This window comes from Capricornis sumatraensis, chromosome 4 (assembly GCF_032405125.1).
Source record: "Capricornis sumatraensis isolate serow.1 chromosome 4, serow.2, whole genome shotgun sequence".
NCBI lineage: Eukaryota > Metazoa > Chordata > Mammalia > Artiodactyla > Bovidae > Capricornis > Capricornis sumatraensis.
In genome coordinates, this window is record NC_091072.1 from 151,911,228 (window position 1) to 151,925,227 (window position 14,000).

The window sequence follows — 14,000 nt, forward strand, 5'->3', positions numbered from 1 at the left end:
TAATTTAGTTATTTGAGAGATAACAGAAAACACAGAGAGTAACATAATAAGTAATTGTAGTTATTCAACTTGGGAAGTAAAATTTCAAATACAGTCCAAGTTCTTTGGCATACCTTTTCTTGATAGTATTCCCCTCTGTTATCTCCCAGAAATAAATACTTCCTTTGGTGTTTATGGATGCACCCATACCTTAGGCCAGGATAATGTGTTTTTGTGCAACTTATGTATGTATTAAGAAAATAGATGTAAGAGGAAGTACACATGGCAGATAAATATGAACAGTTAGTTACCCATTTACCCACACTGTCATCAGGGAAATGTAAAGTAAAAGATTAAGAAATCATTTTATACTTACCATTTTAAGCTATATTGGCAAAAATTAAGAAGTCTTACAGTATCAGGTATTGGTAAATATGGCAACTGGATTTCTTTGTCATGCAGTGCTGTTGGGCTTTTAGATACAGCTATTTTGGAAAGCACTTATTAAATGTAAAGGTACCCTGCCATGTACATATACTTTAGATGAACTCCAAGTAGTAACCTTGTTTGGCTTGAGATAAAATGTAAACTGAGGAAACACTGTGCAGATATTCACTGACAGAACCTAGTGAGTGAGTTGTGGCGTAGCCACACGGTGGGACAGTACCATTCGTTTTAGGGCAGGGAGTATTTGTGGACACGGGAGTCTCCTTGGCTCCTGTCCTTCCTGAGGACATCTGTAGTCGCACAGTCACTGCGATCTGTTGGGCTTCTGGTCGTCCCAGGCATCCTCCGCCGTCTTCACTCATGCTGACAACGTAGCACCTTCTGCTGTGCGCCTGGTGCTGTGCTAATGAGCACACAGACAAGACGTGGCTCCTGCTCTCAGACTCTCGGAGCTAAAGAGGCTACTACACAAGTGGCATACGTGGGCACAAAGCAGAGCATTTCAGATTCGACCTTGCGTGAGAGGAGTCTGAGAAAAGTCACAGCGGCACCGTCTTGAAGATGCATGAAGTTTACTCAGCAGATGGGGAAGACGTGAGATGTCCCAAGGCTGAGGGAGCGCTGTGAGTGAAAAAGGCGGGTCATGTCCTTGCCAAGAGGCTCATGTACCAGAATGGCACCTCCATTCTTCATACATTTGTAATACGAATTCTTAAAAATCTCTGGCAGATCTCTAGCTCTGAATGCTTCCCCTCCCCACCCCCACCCTCACCTTATGAACTCTGTTAAGAGTCTCTGGGAAAGTTATTCCCACTTCTTACATCATGAGAAGCTTTTTAGTGAATGCATTCATCTTTGTTATCCTGTTACTTTATTTAGGAAACTAGTAAGTAAAATTCAACTTTTCTTTCCCCTGGCCCCGAAGATTTTTCATTAGAAACTTTAGAAATTGATCTGCAGTGGGATATTAAGCATAACCTTTAGGTATTGGGTTGGCCAAAAAGTTTATTTTGGTTTTTCCATAGCATCTTAAGGAAAAAGCAAATTGAGCTTTTAAGCCAACCCATGGAACTTAAGACATGTCCTCAGGAATATCTCAATTCTACACAGCACTTAACCTGCTTGGCTTCTTGATTAAGACACTTATTCCATAAGGAAGAGGGAGATGGTAACTCTTCTTTCATCATCATCTTGTTCTTGGCATTTGCATTCTCTGGTCATCTTTTCACAAATATTACTTATAACCATTTATTTAAGTAATATTTTAGCTATTTTAATATTTAAGGAGAATACCAGGAAATAATGTATTACTTTGGCCTATTAAATACACGTTAAACTTTGTTTTTTGAGAATAGTAGCAGCTGTGGTAATGGCTGGATTGTCCCACACTCTGGACCGGTTTGGGCTCGTCTGGACCATCCTTGTTAGTTGGGTTCTCAAGGCAGGAATACTGAAGGGGTTTGCCATTACCTTCTCCAGTATATTCTCCAGGAATACACAGAAGAACTATACAAGAAAAAGATCTTCATGACCCAGATATTCACAATGGTGTGATCACCTAAAGCCAGACATCCTGGAATTCGAAGTCAAGTGGGCCTTAGGAAACATCACTACGAACAAAGCCAGTGGAGGTGATGGCATTCCAGTTGAACTATTTCAGATCCTAAAAGATGATGCTGTTAAAGCACTGCACTCAATATGCCAGCAAATTTGGAAAACTCAGCAGTGGCTGCAGGACTGGAAAAGGTCAGTTTTCATTCCAATCCCAAAGAAAGGCAATGTCAAAGAATGTTCAAACTACCACACAATTGCACTCATCTCACACACTAGCAAAATAATGCTCAAAATTCTCCAAGCCAGGTTTCAACAGTACGTTAACCAAGAACTTCCAGATGTTCAAACTGGATTTAGAAAAGGCTGAGGAACCAGAGATCAAATTGCCAATATCCGTTGGATCATTGAAAAAGCAAGAGAGTTCCAGAAAAAGCATCTGCTTTATTGACTATGCCAAAGCCTTTGACTGTGTGGATCATAACAAACTGTGGAAAATTCTCTAAGTGATGGGAATACCAGTCCACCTTACCTCTGAGAAATCTGTATGCAGGTCAGGAAGCAACAGTTAGAATTGGCCATGGAACAATGGACTGGGTTCCAAATTGGGAAAGGAATGTGTCAATGCTGTATATTGTCACCCTGCTTATTTAACTTACATGCAGAGTACATCATGTGAAATGCCAGGCTGGATAAAGCACAAAATGGAATCAAGATTGCTGAGAGAAATATCAGTAACGTCAGATAAGCAGATGACACCACCCTTATGGCAGAAAGCAAAGAACTAAAGAGCCTCTTGATGAAAGTGAAAGAAGAGAGTGAAAAAGTTGGCTTAAAACTCAACATTCAGAAAACTAAGATCATGGCATCCGATCCCATCACTTCATGGCAAATAGATGGGGAAACAATGGAAACAGTGAGACACTTTAAATTCTTGGGCTCCAGAATAAATCACTGCAGATGGTGACTGCAGCCATGAAATTAAAAGATGCTTGCTCCTTGGAAGAATAGGTGTGACCAACCTAGAAAGCATATTAAAAAGCAGAGACATTACTTTGCCAACAAAGGTCCATCTAGTCAAAGCTGTGGTTTTTCCAGTAGTCATATATGGATGTGAGAGTTGGACTATAAAGAAAGCTGAGTGCCAAAGAATTGATGCTTTTGAACTGTGGTGTTGGAGAAGACTCTTGAGAGTCTTTTGGACTGCAAGGAGATCCAACCAGTCCATCCTAAAGGAAATCATTCCTGAATATTCATTGGAAGGACTGATGGTGAAGCTGAAACTCCAATACTTTGACCACCTAATACAAAGAACTGTCTCATTTGAAAAGACCCTGATGCTGGGAAAGATTGAAGGCAGGAGGAGAAGGGGACAACAGAGGATGAGATGGTTGGATGGCATCACTGACTCAATGGACATGAGTTTGAGCAAGCTCCAGAAGGTGGTGATGGACAGGGAAGCCTGGCGTGCTGCAGTCCATGGAGTCACAAAGAGTCGGACACGACTGAGTGACTGAACTAAACTGGGCCATCCCTTCCCGCCCACCATCTCTTGCTTTCTAAGCAATGAACGTATTTATATGCATGGTGATAGCCTTGTGCTCCAAGAATGAAATGAGACAATAGCAGATGGCCAGGCGTGCTGTACAACAGGATTAGCGTCGGCCCCTCCTTTGCAGGGCTCTCCCCGATGGTTTAAAGTAGTTTTGTGTTACAGTAGATCTCTTATTTTTATGATAAACCACTGACCTGGAAAATGTAACTGAGCATTTGAATCTGAGCTGCATTCAGAATGTGTGTTAAAATTGTACCGCCCCTTGCTTGATGGATTGTAAATGGTAATGGAGCTTGGAGTTTAATTTGCTGACGCAGGTGTTATCATCTCTCCTGTCTCTGCTCTGTAATGTCTGTTTCTTTTGCCTGGCCTGCATCTCCAGTGCCCTAAGTTTCAGTATTTAGAGTTCAGATGTAACGGTAGCGGAAAGCTACTGATGGATAGAATTAGAAGGTTTCCCCTTTCTTGGTTCTGGATTAGTTCTTTAAGTCTCCTGTTATTTTGTTTTCGGTAGGAAGTCAGGAAGAACAGGTTCTTTATATACTTTGTTTTCTGTGGAGTCTTTAAGACTATGTTAGTTTCTTCAGTTTTTCCATATCATAAAATGAAAAGACATGTTTTATCATTGAAAACAACATTTGCTAATTTATTCTGGGAAAATTAATATTTTAAAAATTGTGCTGCCTTGTCTTTAACAAGGGCTTCCCTAGTGGCTCATTGGTGAAGAATCCACCTGCCAGTGCAGGAGATGCAGGTCTGATCGCTGGGTTGGGAAGATCCCCTGGAGAAGGAAATGGCAGCCCACTCCAGTATTCTTGCCTGGGAAATTTCATGGACACAGGAGCCTGCAGGGGCTACAGTCCATGGGGTCACAAAAGAGTCAGACACGACTCAGTGACTAAACAGCAAGAATGATTTTTAATAAGAATTACTTGCAGTGTTTTCTAAATATTGTTTTAAAGTCACAAGCTATTAGCTAAGTTAGAAGAAGACAAGGTCAGGCCCTAATTGCATTTAAGTTGAAAGCTTAATACTTAGGCATTAGGATTTTCCCTTTTCTTTCTTTTACTTATTTTTATAAAAAATTAAAATTTTTTTCTCAGTGGAAAATATATATAGCTAAATTCTTGCAGCATTTTATTAAAAAAACAATACATAGGCAATGAAGTCTGATTGACGGTGGTATTTCTGCTGGGGAGTGTGCTCCATGTGGATTTACTTTGCTTATGTAACTTTTCTCCCCCCTCACCTTTTCAAGTAGACCTTTAAGGAGGGTATGTGGTTGAACTTGCAAAGTCTGATTTAACTTCGCTTTTGTCAGCATCATCTGTGTGTGTGCTCAGTCATGTCTGACTGTTCTGTTGACTGATTTTTGTATGTTGAGTCAGTATTGCATTCCTGGGATAAGAGTGGATATGTTTTTAAAGAGCTTTGTATTTTTCACCTGGGGAAATGTGGAGCCCTGTTGTACCAACATTATCGTGGAGGCACTAAGGGCGGACCTGAGAGAATGTGGCCTTTGGATAAATTCTGTATTTTCGATGGCTAAGGCATAATGTAAATAAGAACTATTCAAAGGCTTATGCTGTAATGCTTTGTACAACATAGAAGTAATTTTGACCCTTATTAAAACATCATTTCTTTGGACTTTTGAGCAGCTTAGTAAATAATTTGAGGATTTATGGAATGTGTCCATTTTTGGTTGATCATGTGCCATATTAATATCCTCAGATTCTTGCAGGCTCTAGTTTGGAGTGTCCTGAATTCTGTTTTGACTGAATACACATTTTAAGCTTGAAAAATGGTAATTAACAAGTCAATATGAAAGGGTCAGGTCCCTTTTGGGACAAAGGTTATTCTTGGTAGTGTCTCAGGAGACCTTGTAGGAGGAACTAGTGTATAAAGACATAGATAGGTATCTGGAAAGGGATAAAGGATTTGGAAAAAAAAAAAAAACCGCTTGATCAAAGTTTCAAAGCACAGTTAATATTCTGCTTAAAACTGCTTCTCATTTGACATGAATTAACTTGCATTGACTTTTCACCTGTGGGAATCCCTATTTGGATAGATGCCTAGGTGCCTGTCAACTCTAGTTGAGAAGCTGAAATAATTAACCGCCTGAAGAAGTTAACATGAAATCAGACTTTGACGAAGTCACTTTCTGTACCCTTCCTTCTCTCTGCCACACCGATGTATACCCTCACCAGAAAATAGCTTCTAGCATCAGACATGTATTTTATTCTTTATCTGTTTCATCTTCTTGTGATTGCTGGACCTCCTTACTTTTATCTCCTAACACTTTTTCTTTTCCTACAGGGGTTTTTCAGCTTAGAAAAATCATGCAAGTTGACCAAGGAAAATTCACTAAATTTGGTGAGGTTCTTGGGTTTTGGTTGCTTATAGTGAGGACCTGCTATTCTGTCGTTCTGTCCTCCCAGCATCCCAGCCAGACCAGACTCTGACACAGCAGCTAAGCAGGCAGTTCTAAGTGAAGTGACTCTTCATTGTAGACAGTATTGTGGGTATTTGAATAGAATGCCACCGATTAATGATTTTTAACTTTCTTCTACTCTTTGCCCATGGCTCATTTGTGTGGACTGGAATGTGAGACATACCTTAAGGTCATCATTGAACTCCTGCTTCAAAATACCCAGAATTTGTGAAACAAACAAGTCAGGATACAAGGGTTCCTGTGTTCATGTGCTCAGTTGCTCAGTTGTGTCTGACTCTTTGCAACTCCATGAACTGTAGCCCACCAGGCTCCTCTGTCCATGGAATTCTCCAGGCAGGAATATTGGAGTAGGTTAACCATTTCCTACTGCAGGGGATCTTCCCAACCCAGGGATTGAAACTGCATCTCCTGCATTGGCAGGGGGATTCTTTACCACTGAGCTGCCACGGAAACCTCGTAAATACAGGTACAGAAGGATAATTAGAATAAACGCAGGATATGCTGATAATTAATGTCTGAGAAAAGCACCAAGTAGATACATGATTAAAAAAAGAAAGGAAGAGCCTAAGATTCCTGAACCTACTTCACACAATAAATTTGACACTGATGACTGCTTAGAATCAGTGTGGAGGCATCATTGAAAAATTTCAAATGATGCTCAGAGTAGGTAGGTGGCTGCGAGAAGTATTGGGGGATTTCTTGTCCTTAGTACTACAACCTATAGAAAGTCTCCTCTACCTTCGCTCAGTGATTAGGGCCTGGCAGAGTAATCAGTTCCACTTGAGTAGGAATAAATCACCCATGTTGAAACATGATAGTTTCTGACAACTGGAAATGCTGATAAAAACCAAAACAAAAGATGTTAAGAAATCTGTGCCAATATGGAGCTGCCTGCAGATCGATGGATTTATGTGCGGCCTGCATTTGACATCAGTCGTCTTCTTCCTCCATCAATTTTCTTCTCTCTTTGTAAAATAAAAATTGTATAAGGAAAAGAAAGGCTCTATGTAGTGTAATAGTTACATTATTTCTCTTTTCTTTCCAGCCCAGTTACCAGGGATATACTCTAATTAGAGGGATCATTTTAAGGAAAATGTCTTTTTTCTCTAAATAATTATTTTAAAAATATTTCCTTCTTGAATTCTTCATTGTTAGTTCTTTCCTATGATATTAGGCTTTTTGTATTACCTAATTGCACCTCTCCATTAATCATCAGGTCCACAGCTTCCCTGGTGCTAAGACAGTAAAGAATCTGCCTGCAGTGTTTGAGACCTGGGTTCGATCCCTGGGTTGAGAAGATCCCCCAAAGAAGGGCATGGCTACCCACTCCAGTATTTTTGCCTACAGTGTTCCCTGGACTGAGGAGCCTGGCAGGCTACAATCCATGGGGTCACAAAGAGTCAGACAGGACCTAGCAACTAAACAACAACAAACAAAGCGAGGATATCTAAGAGGAGTTCTTAGGATTAACTGTTGTCCATCCCGCTGCTGGATAACTAAAAATGTTCTGTGTACACCCTCCTCCCGCACAGGAGGGAGTTTGTTTAATGCCTATGCAGCTAGTTTGCACATATCTGCATCTATTTCAAGTCTGTTTCAAGTCTTCCTTGCCCAAAAGAAGGCAGTTTTAGTGACCACTGCCCTTTTTTCATTTTGTCGGTTCCTCTCACTATGGAATGTTTATTTCTGCTCTTTATAAGTAAATAGGAGTCCAAGAATAGCCATCCTTTTCCTTCCCTCCAACTCAACAATCTGTTTAGACAGCTGAGTGATTGAATAAGAAAGCAGCTTGGGGGGAACTTGTTAAAGGGGATTTTACCTAGTTTAGCAGCTTCTATACCCGAGTATATTAGGAAAGGTTTTTTGTTTTTTTTTTACCAGCAGAGAATAAATGGATTCCTTTAATAGTTGGACTGCATATAAATTATACAAGTGAAGATGTTAACAGTTAACGTTTTAATATCTTAGATGTTGATAATGGAGGAGAATGAAGGTACTATCCTTTTTACTCACATAAGGGGTGTTTGTATGTTAGGCAGGCTCATAAAAGAGACCTCTTGTTTTCTTATATGTAAAACTTGGTTGGTTTTGGGAAATTTCATTTTGTAAGAAAAGCTGTCGTACTGCTCTTTCTTGGTAAGAAGGTCTAATCAACACCATGATTGTATCTTTTTATTTGATTGTTTTATATGTTAGCTTTCTTGGTGAGAAAATCTAATCAACAACCTGATTGTATCTTTTTATTTGAGTAGGGTTTATATGTTAGCAACTAGAATTAGGTGCACAGCTGGTTAAACATGTAAACACTAGGGCATTGCATTCTGTGTGTTTATGGTGTGCTAGAGTTTTAAGTGGCAAAACTCTTTAGTGGTTGTGAGTTTACCTAAATATTGATCCATATGAGATTCCAGTAGGAGGGTCTGATTAAACTAAAGGGAACTAATGCTTCTTCATACGTGCTATTCTTTTCTCAGACAGTAGGCTTTAGACTTTATTGGCATTGAAAAGGCTGGAACCAGTTTCATTGGTTGACCTGTAGGATTATTTCCTTGTTAAAGAGTAAAAATCCAAGCTTCACAGTATTCATGGTCTCCTGTTGATAAGTTCACTGAATTCACCGAATCTTTTTTGTTTAGCCTATTTCTTCTGCTGTGAAATTCTCCTTGACTCTAGAGAGGGACCTTTGCTTTTCTTCCCCCTTTGGAATGAAGCAGACCCTTAAAGAGCTTATAATACAGTATTAAGTTGATTGATGTAGGAAATTATTTTAAGGTTGGATCTAGGATTCTTTTGTAGTTCCTTTCTTGGCAAAAGTTAATGTGTATGCCTAAATACAGTTTATAAAAGTCCAAGATTATATATTATTTACTGATTAATCAGCCAGATTTATTATCATGGACATGACGTGTGCCAGATACGAAGGTACAATACTGGGGTGGAGAAGTCAGATTCAGTCTATTTGTGGAGATGTGCATGAAATGAATGATTATGGTTGGAGATTAGCATTACAATGTAAAGAAGTAGGATTCAGTCTGCTTGTGGAGATGTGTATAAAATGAATGATTATGGTTGGAGATTAGCGTTATAATGTATAGATAGATGGACTAATGGAGATAAATGTGATAAAAGTATAGATAGACAAAAGAATGCAGTGTATATGTGTGTAAATGTAATATGTTCATGTATGGAGGAGTGTAGACTGTGGTCATCTTGTTCATGGGGGTAAGACATGTTGCTTTTTGAAAGCTCTGTGTGATAAACCAGCTAGTTCAAGAACACATGATGATTGTATTCTCCTGCTTCATTTTTCTCTATAGGACTTACCCGCTATCCCGAGTACTATGTTCATTTTATTTATTCATCAACTGTCTACCATATAGGTAGGATGTAAGCTCTTTGAGTACGGGGTTGTCTGTTTTAATTAATTCTCAACACCTGGAAAAGTACCTGTCCTGTAGCAGGAGTGCAAATATATGCTGAACAAAAGAATGACATTTATGAGTTTTAGGAGTCGCCTTATTAATTTTTTTCCTTTAGCTTATCAAGAACATCTAAGTTCCTCCATATCTTTTCTTACTGTTTTTTCACTGTACCTACACTTGTCTCCTTACTGATAACATGCTGTTTCCACACTTGCACAAGCCCATCCCATCTTTTCCATCTCTCTTAGCTCATTTAGTTTCCAAGCTCTGTTACCTGCATTGATACGGTCTCCTAATTGTTGTCATGTCTCTACATAAGTCCCCTTAGATATCTTCTCCACAGCCATCAGGATTAATCAGTCTGAAACAGAGAACTTGACTAGACCATTTCTTTGCTTAAAAGTCCCTCATAGTTCCCGCCTGTCTACCCGTGTCCATGTCCTGGGCTCAGCTTCAGAAAGTCCTCTTCCCATCTTCTAATGAAAGTGGGTCTGTTCACTTCTCTTTGTGTCACCCATTCCTGGCGTATAGTAGAGAACTCAGCACTACTTGTTTTGATTAAATGAACACATGTAAGTGTATATGAAAGATGGAGTAACTACAGTAATAAATTTCATTGACAATCCTTGCTGTTTGGATAAAAGGTGATATGAAAATCTAACTCGAACACTATCACTTAAGAACAGTTGCTCCTTTGCACGCTGGTTTGTTTTTCTTACTGTCCCGCTGGCCCATTCCCTGTCCTCCTCCAGCACTTTTTAGAGGAGTCCCTCTGGGCATCCACACCATTGCTGGGGGGTAATCCAGTTACTGCTCATGGCTCTTCTCTTTAGGTCTTCTCCTTCTCCCTATCCCTGTATGTGCAGTCTTTTCTCCCTAGTTACTTCTTGAGAGAGTCATGACTCTACATGTGTGCCCATAAACTCCCCCGCCCCCCTGCCAATGTGTGTGATTTCTGTTTCTCAGCTATAAATTCTCAGCTTAAAGGTTTGCATGAAATTCTAAAACCCTTAGGATTAAATTATTTCTACAGAACACACATTCACAAACAACCCTGACCTATCTGTTTCCAACTTAAAATGGTTTTTATTCACAACTCAGATTGAAAACCTCCAAGAGCAGCTTAGAGATAAGGAAAAGCAGATGAGCAGCTTGAAGGAGCGAGTCAAGTCCTTGCAGGCGGACACCACCAACACCGACACCGCCTTGACCACTCTGGAGGAGGCCCTTGCCGAGAAGGTGGGTGACCGGCCCAGATTCCTCACACACACACACACACACGCTTTGTCTGTCTCCTCGTGAATCCAGAAGTCACTTGGGTGGAGAAGACAGAGGAAGTCGCTTTGGCAGAAGGGAGAAGAGCTGCCCGTACTGCTGAGAGTAGAGGGAAAGAAGATTCATTTTATTGGTAGTAATTTAAGCATCTGTTGCTGGGCAGGGGCTAAAGTTTCTAGAGAATCAGCCATGTGCTGCCTGTTGACTGCTGAAGACAAACTTTTTTTATTTGAATAATATTTTAATTAATTATAGGATTGGAGTATAATTGCTTTACAGTGTTGTATTAGTTTCTGCTGTGCAACAAAGTGAGCTAAATGTATACATATACTCCCCCCGACTTGAGCCTCCTCGCACGCCCGCCGTCCCCACTCCCCACCCACCCCGCTGGGTCAGCACAGAGCCGAGCTGAGCCCTGTGCTGCGCGGCAGCTCCCCGCTGGCTGTCTGCGGTATGCGGGTAGTGTGTGTGTCAGTGCTGCTCTCTCAGAAACGCCCCTTGTGATTGTATGATCAGCTGGAGTTGGTCAGGCGGGCATGTCAGACCCTGACCATTGAGAGGCATCGTTAGTCCTCTCACTGTGCCGCACTGGGACCTCTTGTCTTCACAGGCTTTAGTTTTTAATACAGTGACTTGCTGTTTTTCAAGTTATGGCTTTGCCATTTCATTGGTGGCTCAGAGGTTAAAGCGTCTGCCTCCAATGCAGGAAACCCGGGTTTGATCCCTGGGTTGGGAAGACACCCTGGAGAAGGAAATGGCAACCCACTCCAGTATTCTTGCCTGGAGAATCCTATGGACAGAGGAGCTTGGTAGGCTACAGTCCACGGGGTCACAAAGAGTCGGACACGACTGAGTGACTTCACTTTTGTGAGCAAACCTAGTTTTTTCAGGTATGATTGAGTCAATAAAGAAGTAGTCCAGTGTGACAAGTGTTAATGTCTTGGAAAAGGTTTAAAGACTCTTGGTGGGGCGTTTTAATTGGACTTTTTTTTTTTAATTTAAGGAATACAGTTACTGTTCCTTAAGCCTCTTGGATGCAGAATGCTTCAAGCTGCCTGCCCAGGGATCATGGCTTGATCCCCAAATCTATTCAGAAATAATACCCAGAAATATACTTAAATTGCTTCAGCTTTCAAACTTCCTGAGTATCTGTTGACAGAAGTTTTAATGGTTTCTTTTTTCTTTATCTTTCTTGATGCTTAAGCTCAACAAATCATAATCTCTCCAACCTCTTCCTCTTTGGTGTGGGAATTGTTTCCATTGCTTTGTAGCAACATGTGAATGATATATAGAGAAGAAATATTTGGTACTTATGGTCCTTAGGGTATATATACATGTTAAGTTTTTTGTTACTTGGGAATTGAATAAACAAGATTATTCGAAAGAATACTTTAGTGGTATCTAATACTAATTAAGAATACTGGGAAAGAAACCTAAGGGAATCAAAAGAACAAAGCCAGATGTATGTTACAAGATAGGCAGAAAGGATGGATTCTTTAAAAAGTAAATTATTAATGACCTATCACTGTCTTCTTTAAGTGGAGGATGGAAGTGTGAAACTGCATGAGCTCAGAACTGAATTGTAGTCAAGAAGTAGAAGTAGAAAGGAATTTTCTATGCACTGATGTCCTCTCTTAACAGGAGCGGACGATTGAACGCTTGAAGGAGCAGCGCGACCGAGATGAGCGGGAAAAGCAGGAGGAAATTGACAACTACAAGAAAGACCTTAAAGACCTGAAGGAGAAAGTCAGCGTGCTGCAGGGCGACCTCTCAGAGAAGGAGGTTGGCATCCCCCCCAGGGGAGTGCGTGATCTGCTTAGTCAGCGCACTGTGTGCATGCTGTTGGTGTGGACATAACGCATGCCGGAAAGGGTCTCGTGGGAGGTTTACAGAATCTTCTTAGAGCCAACACTGTTGCAGGAAGCTTAGATGGAATGATTCATTTCCTAAGCCTTACCTCCTGCCTCTTCCAGCTATCAGGAGTTGGTTTCTTACTTGTTAATGACACTTTGTAGATTCCAAAATAAGAGTACTTCTCCAGGTACATTTGAAGAAATGTCGTGCCATTGGTAAGAAAGGTGGACAGATGGAGGGAATGTGCACTAGGAGGAGTCTGTTTACAGCCACTCTTAGGCATCACCTCAACACCAGCAGGGAAACCTTACACGACTCTTGACCAGATAGGTGCCTTCATATATTTCCATCTCACTTCTGGAGAGCCTCGTGTATGCCACCTGAACAGCAGAAGTGCCTAATGCCTCATGATCAGATAATCATGAGCTTTAGGGACATTCTCAGAGTTTTCTTTCTGATACCTTTAGGGAGAATAGAAATGTATAGAAATTGAAGTTTCTAATAGAATATTCCTTCTAAAAGAGAAACATTAGTGTAGCCACTAAGGTTGACTGGTTATATCCACAGAGCTTGACCTTCTTCCATTTATTTTGTGAGGATGGATATGTATTGCTAGAACTCCTTAAGTCACGATTCAGTCGGCCTTTCTTGGGGATTCATTTTGTTTCGGTTAGGACTTGAAAGCCAGAGGTAATGCTGCTGTTTTATATTTCATGTTCTTGGAAATATGTCAGTCTATGGTAATGGAGAGAAACTAGAAACCACCAGGAAAATAAATTTAAGAAGTTCAGTCTCCATTTGGTTACTAAATAGTGTTTATTCTAGATATGTGTTGCTTCTTTTAGGCTTCACTCTTGGATCTGAAAGAACATGCCTCGTCCCTGGCTTCCTCAGGACTGAAAAAGGACTCACGGCTTAAGACTCTAGAAATTGCTTTGGAGCAGAAGAAGGAGGAGTGTCTGAAGATGGAATCACAGTTGAAAAAGGTGAAAGAATATTTATCCATTTTCTTGCTCTGCTTTCAAATAAGAACATAGCACAAAACTTTATAATATTTGGATGGAATAACTTACTAATGGAGTAATAATACTATTTACATCTTGATTAATTCTTGCAGCATTAATATCTTTACTCCTTAGAGTCCTCAAACTCTTAGAAAATTAGTAATTCAGAGTAAGATTCAAATATGCAGCTCCTTTATAGAGAAAGAAATGTAAAAGACCACAGTGTAAAAATATCTCAGTTGATATTTTTCTCCCATTAGCTTTAGGCTTCCTGGAAAGAGATAATTTTACAGTGATAATCATCCACATGGTGAATATTAGAATATGGTAGGGATACTTACTATCCGTTTCACTGATTTATTCCTCTGTAATATTTATACAGCCATTTGTAGTTTTCAAAGCACTTGCATATTTATTATCTCTGAGTTATCAACTCTGATTAACTGGGTCCACTTCATATA

The 14,000-nt window shown here is 40.2% G+C and overlaps 1 protein-coding gene across 3 annotated transcripts in view; it reads left to right on the forward strand.

The window, feature by feature from the left end:
- The window catches only part of ERC1 (ELKS/RAB6-interacting/CAST family member 1), a 245,201-nt gene that overhangs the window by 67,572 nt on the left and 163,629 nt on the right, over positions 1 to 14,000 (forward strand). For all 3 annotated transcript variants that reach the window (XM_068970755.1, XM_068970756.1, XM_068970757.1), the window contains 3 exons: positions 10,508 to 10,645; positions 12,323 to 12,463; positions 13,381 to 13,521. In XM_068970755.1, the coding sequence (XP_068826856.1) occupies positions 10,508 to 10,645; positions 12,323 to 12,463; positions 13,381 to 13,521 (420 nt within the window). The remainder of the gene's footprint in view (positions 1 to 10,507; positions 10,646 to 12,322; positions 12,464 to 13,380; positions 13,522 to 14,000) is intronic.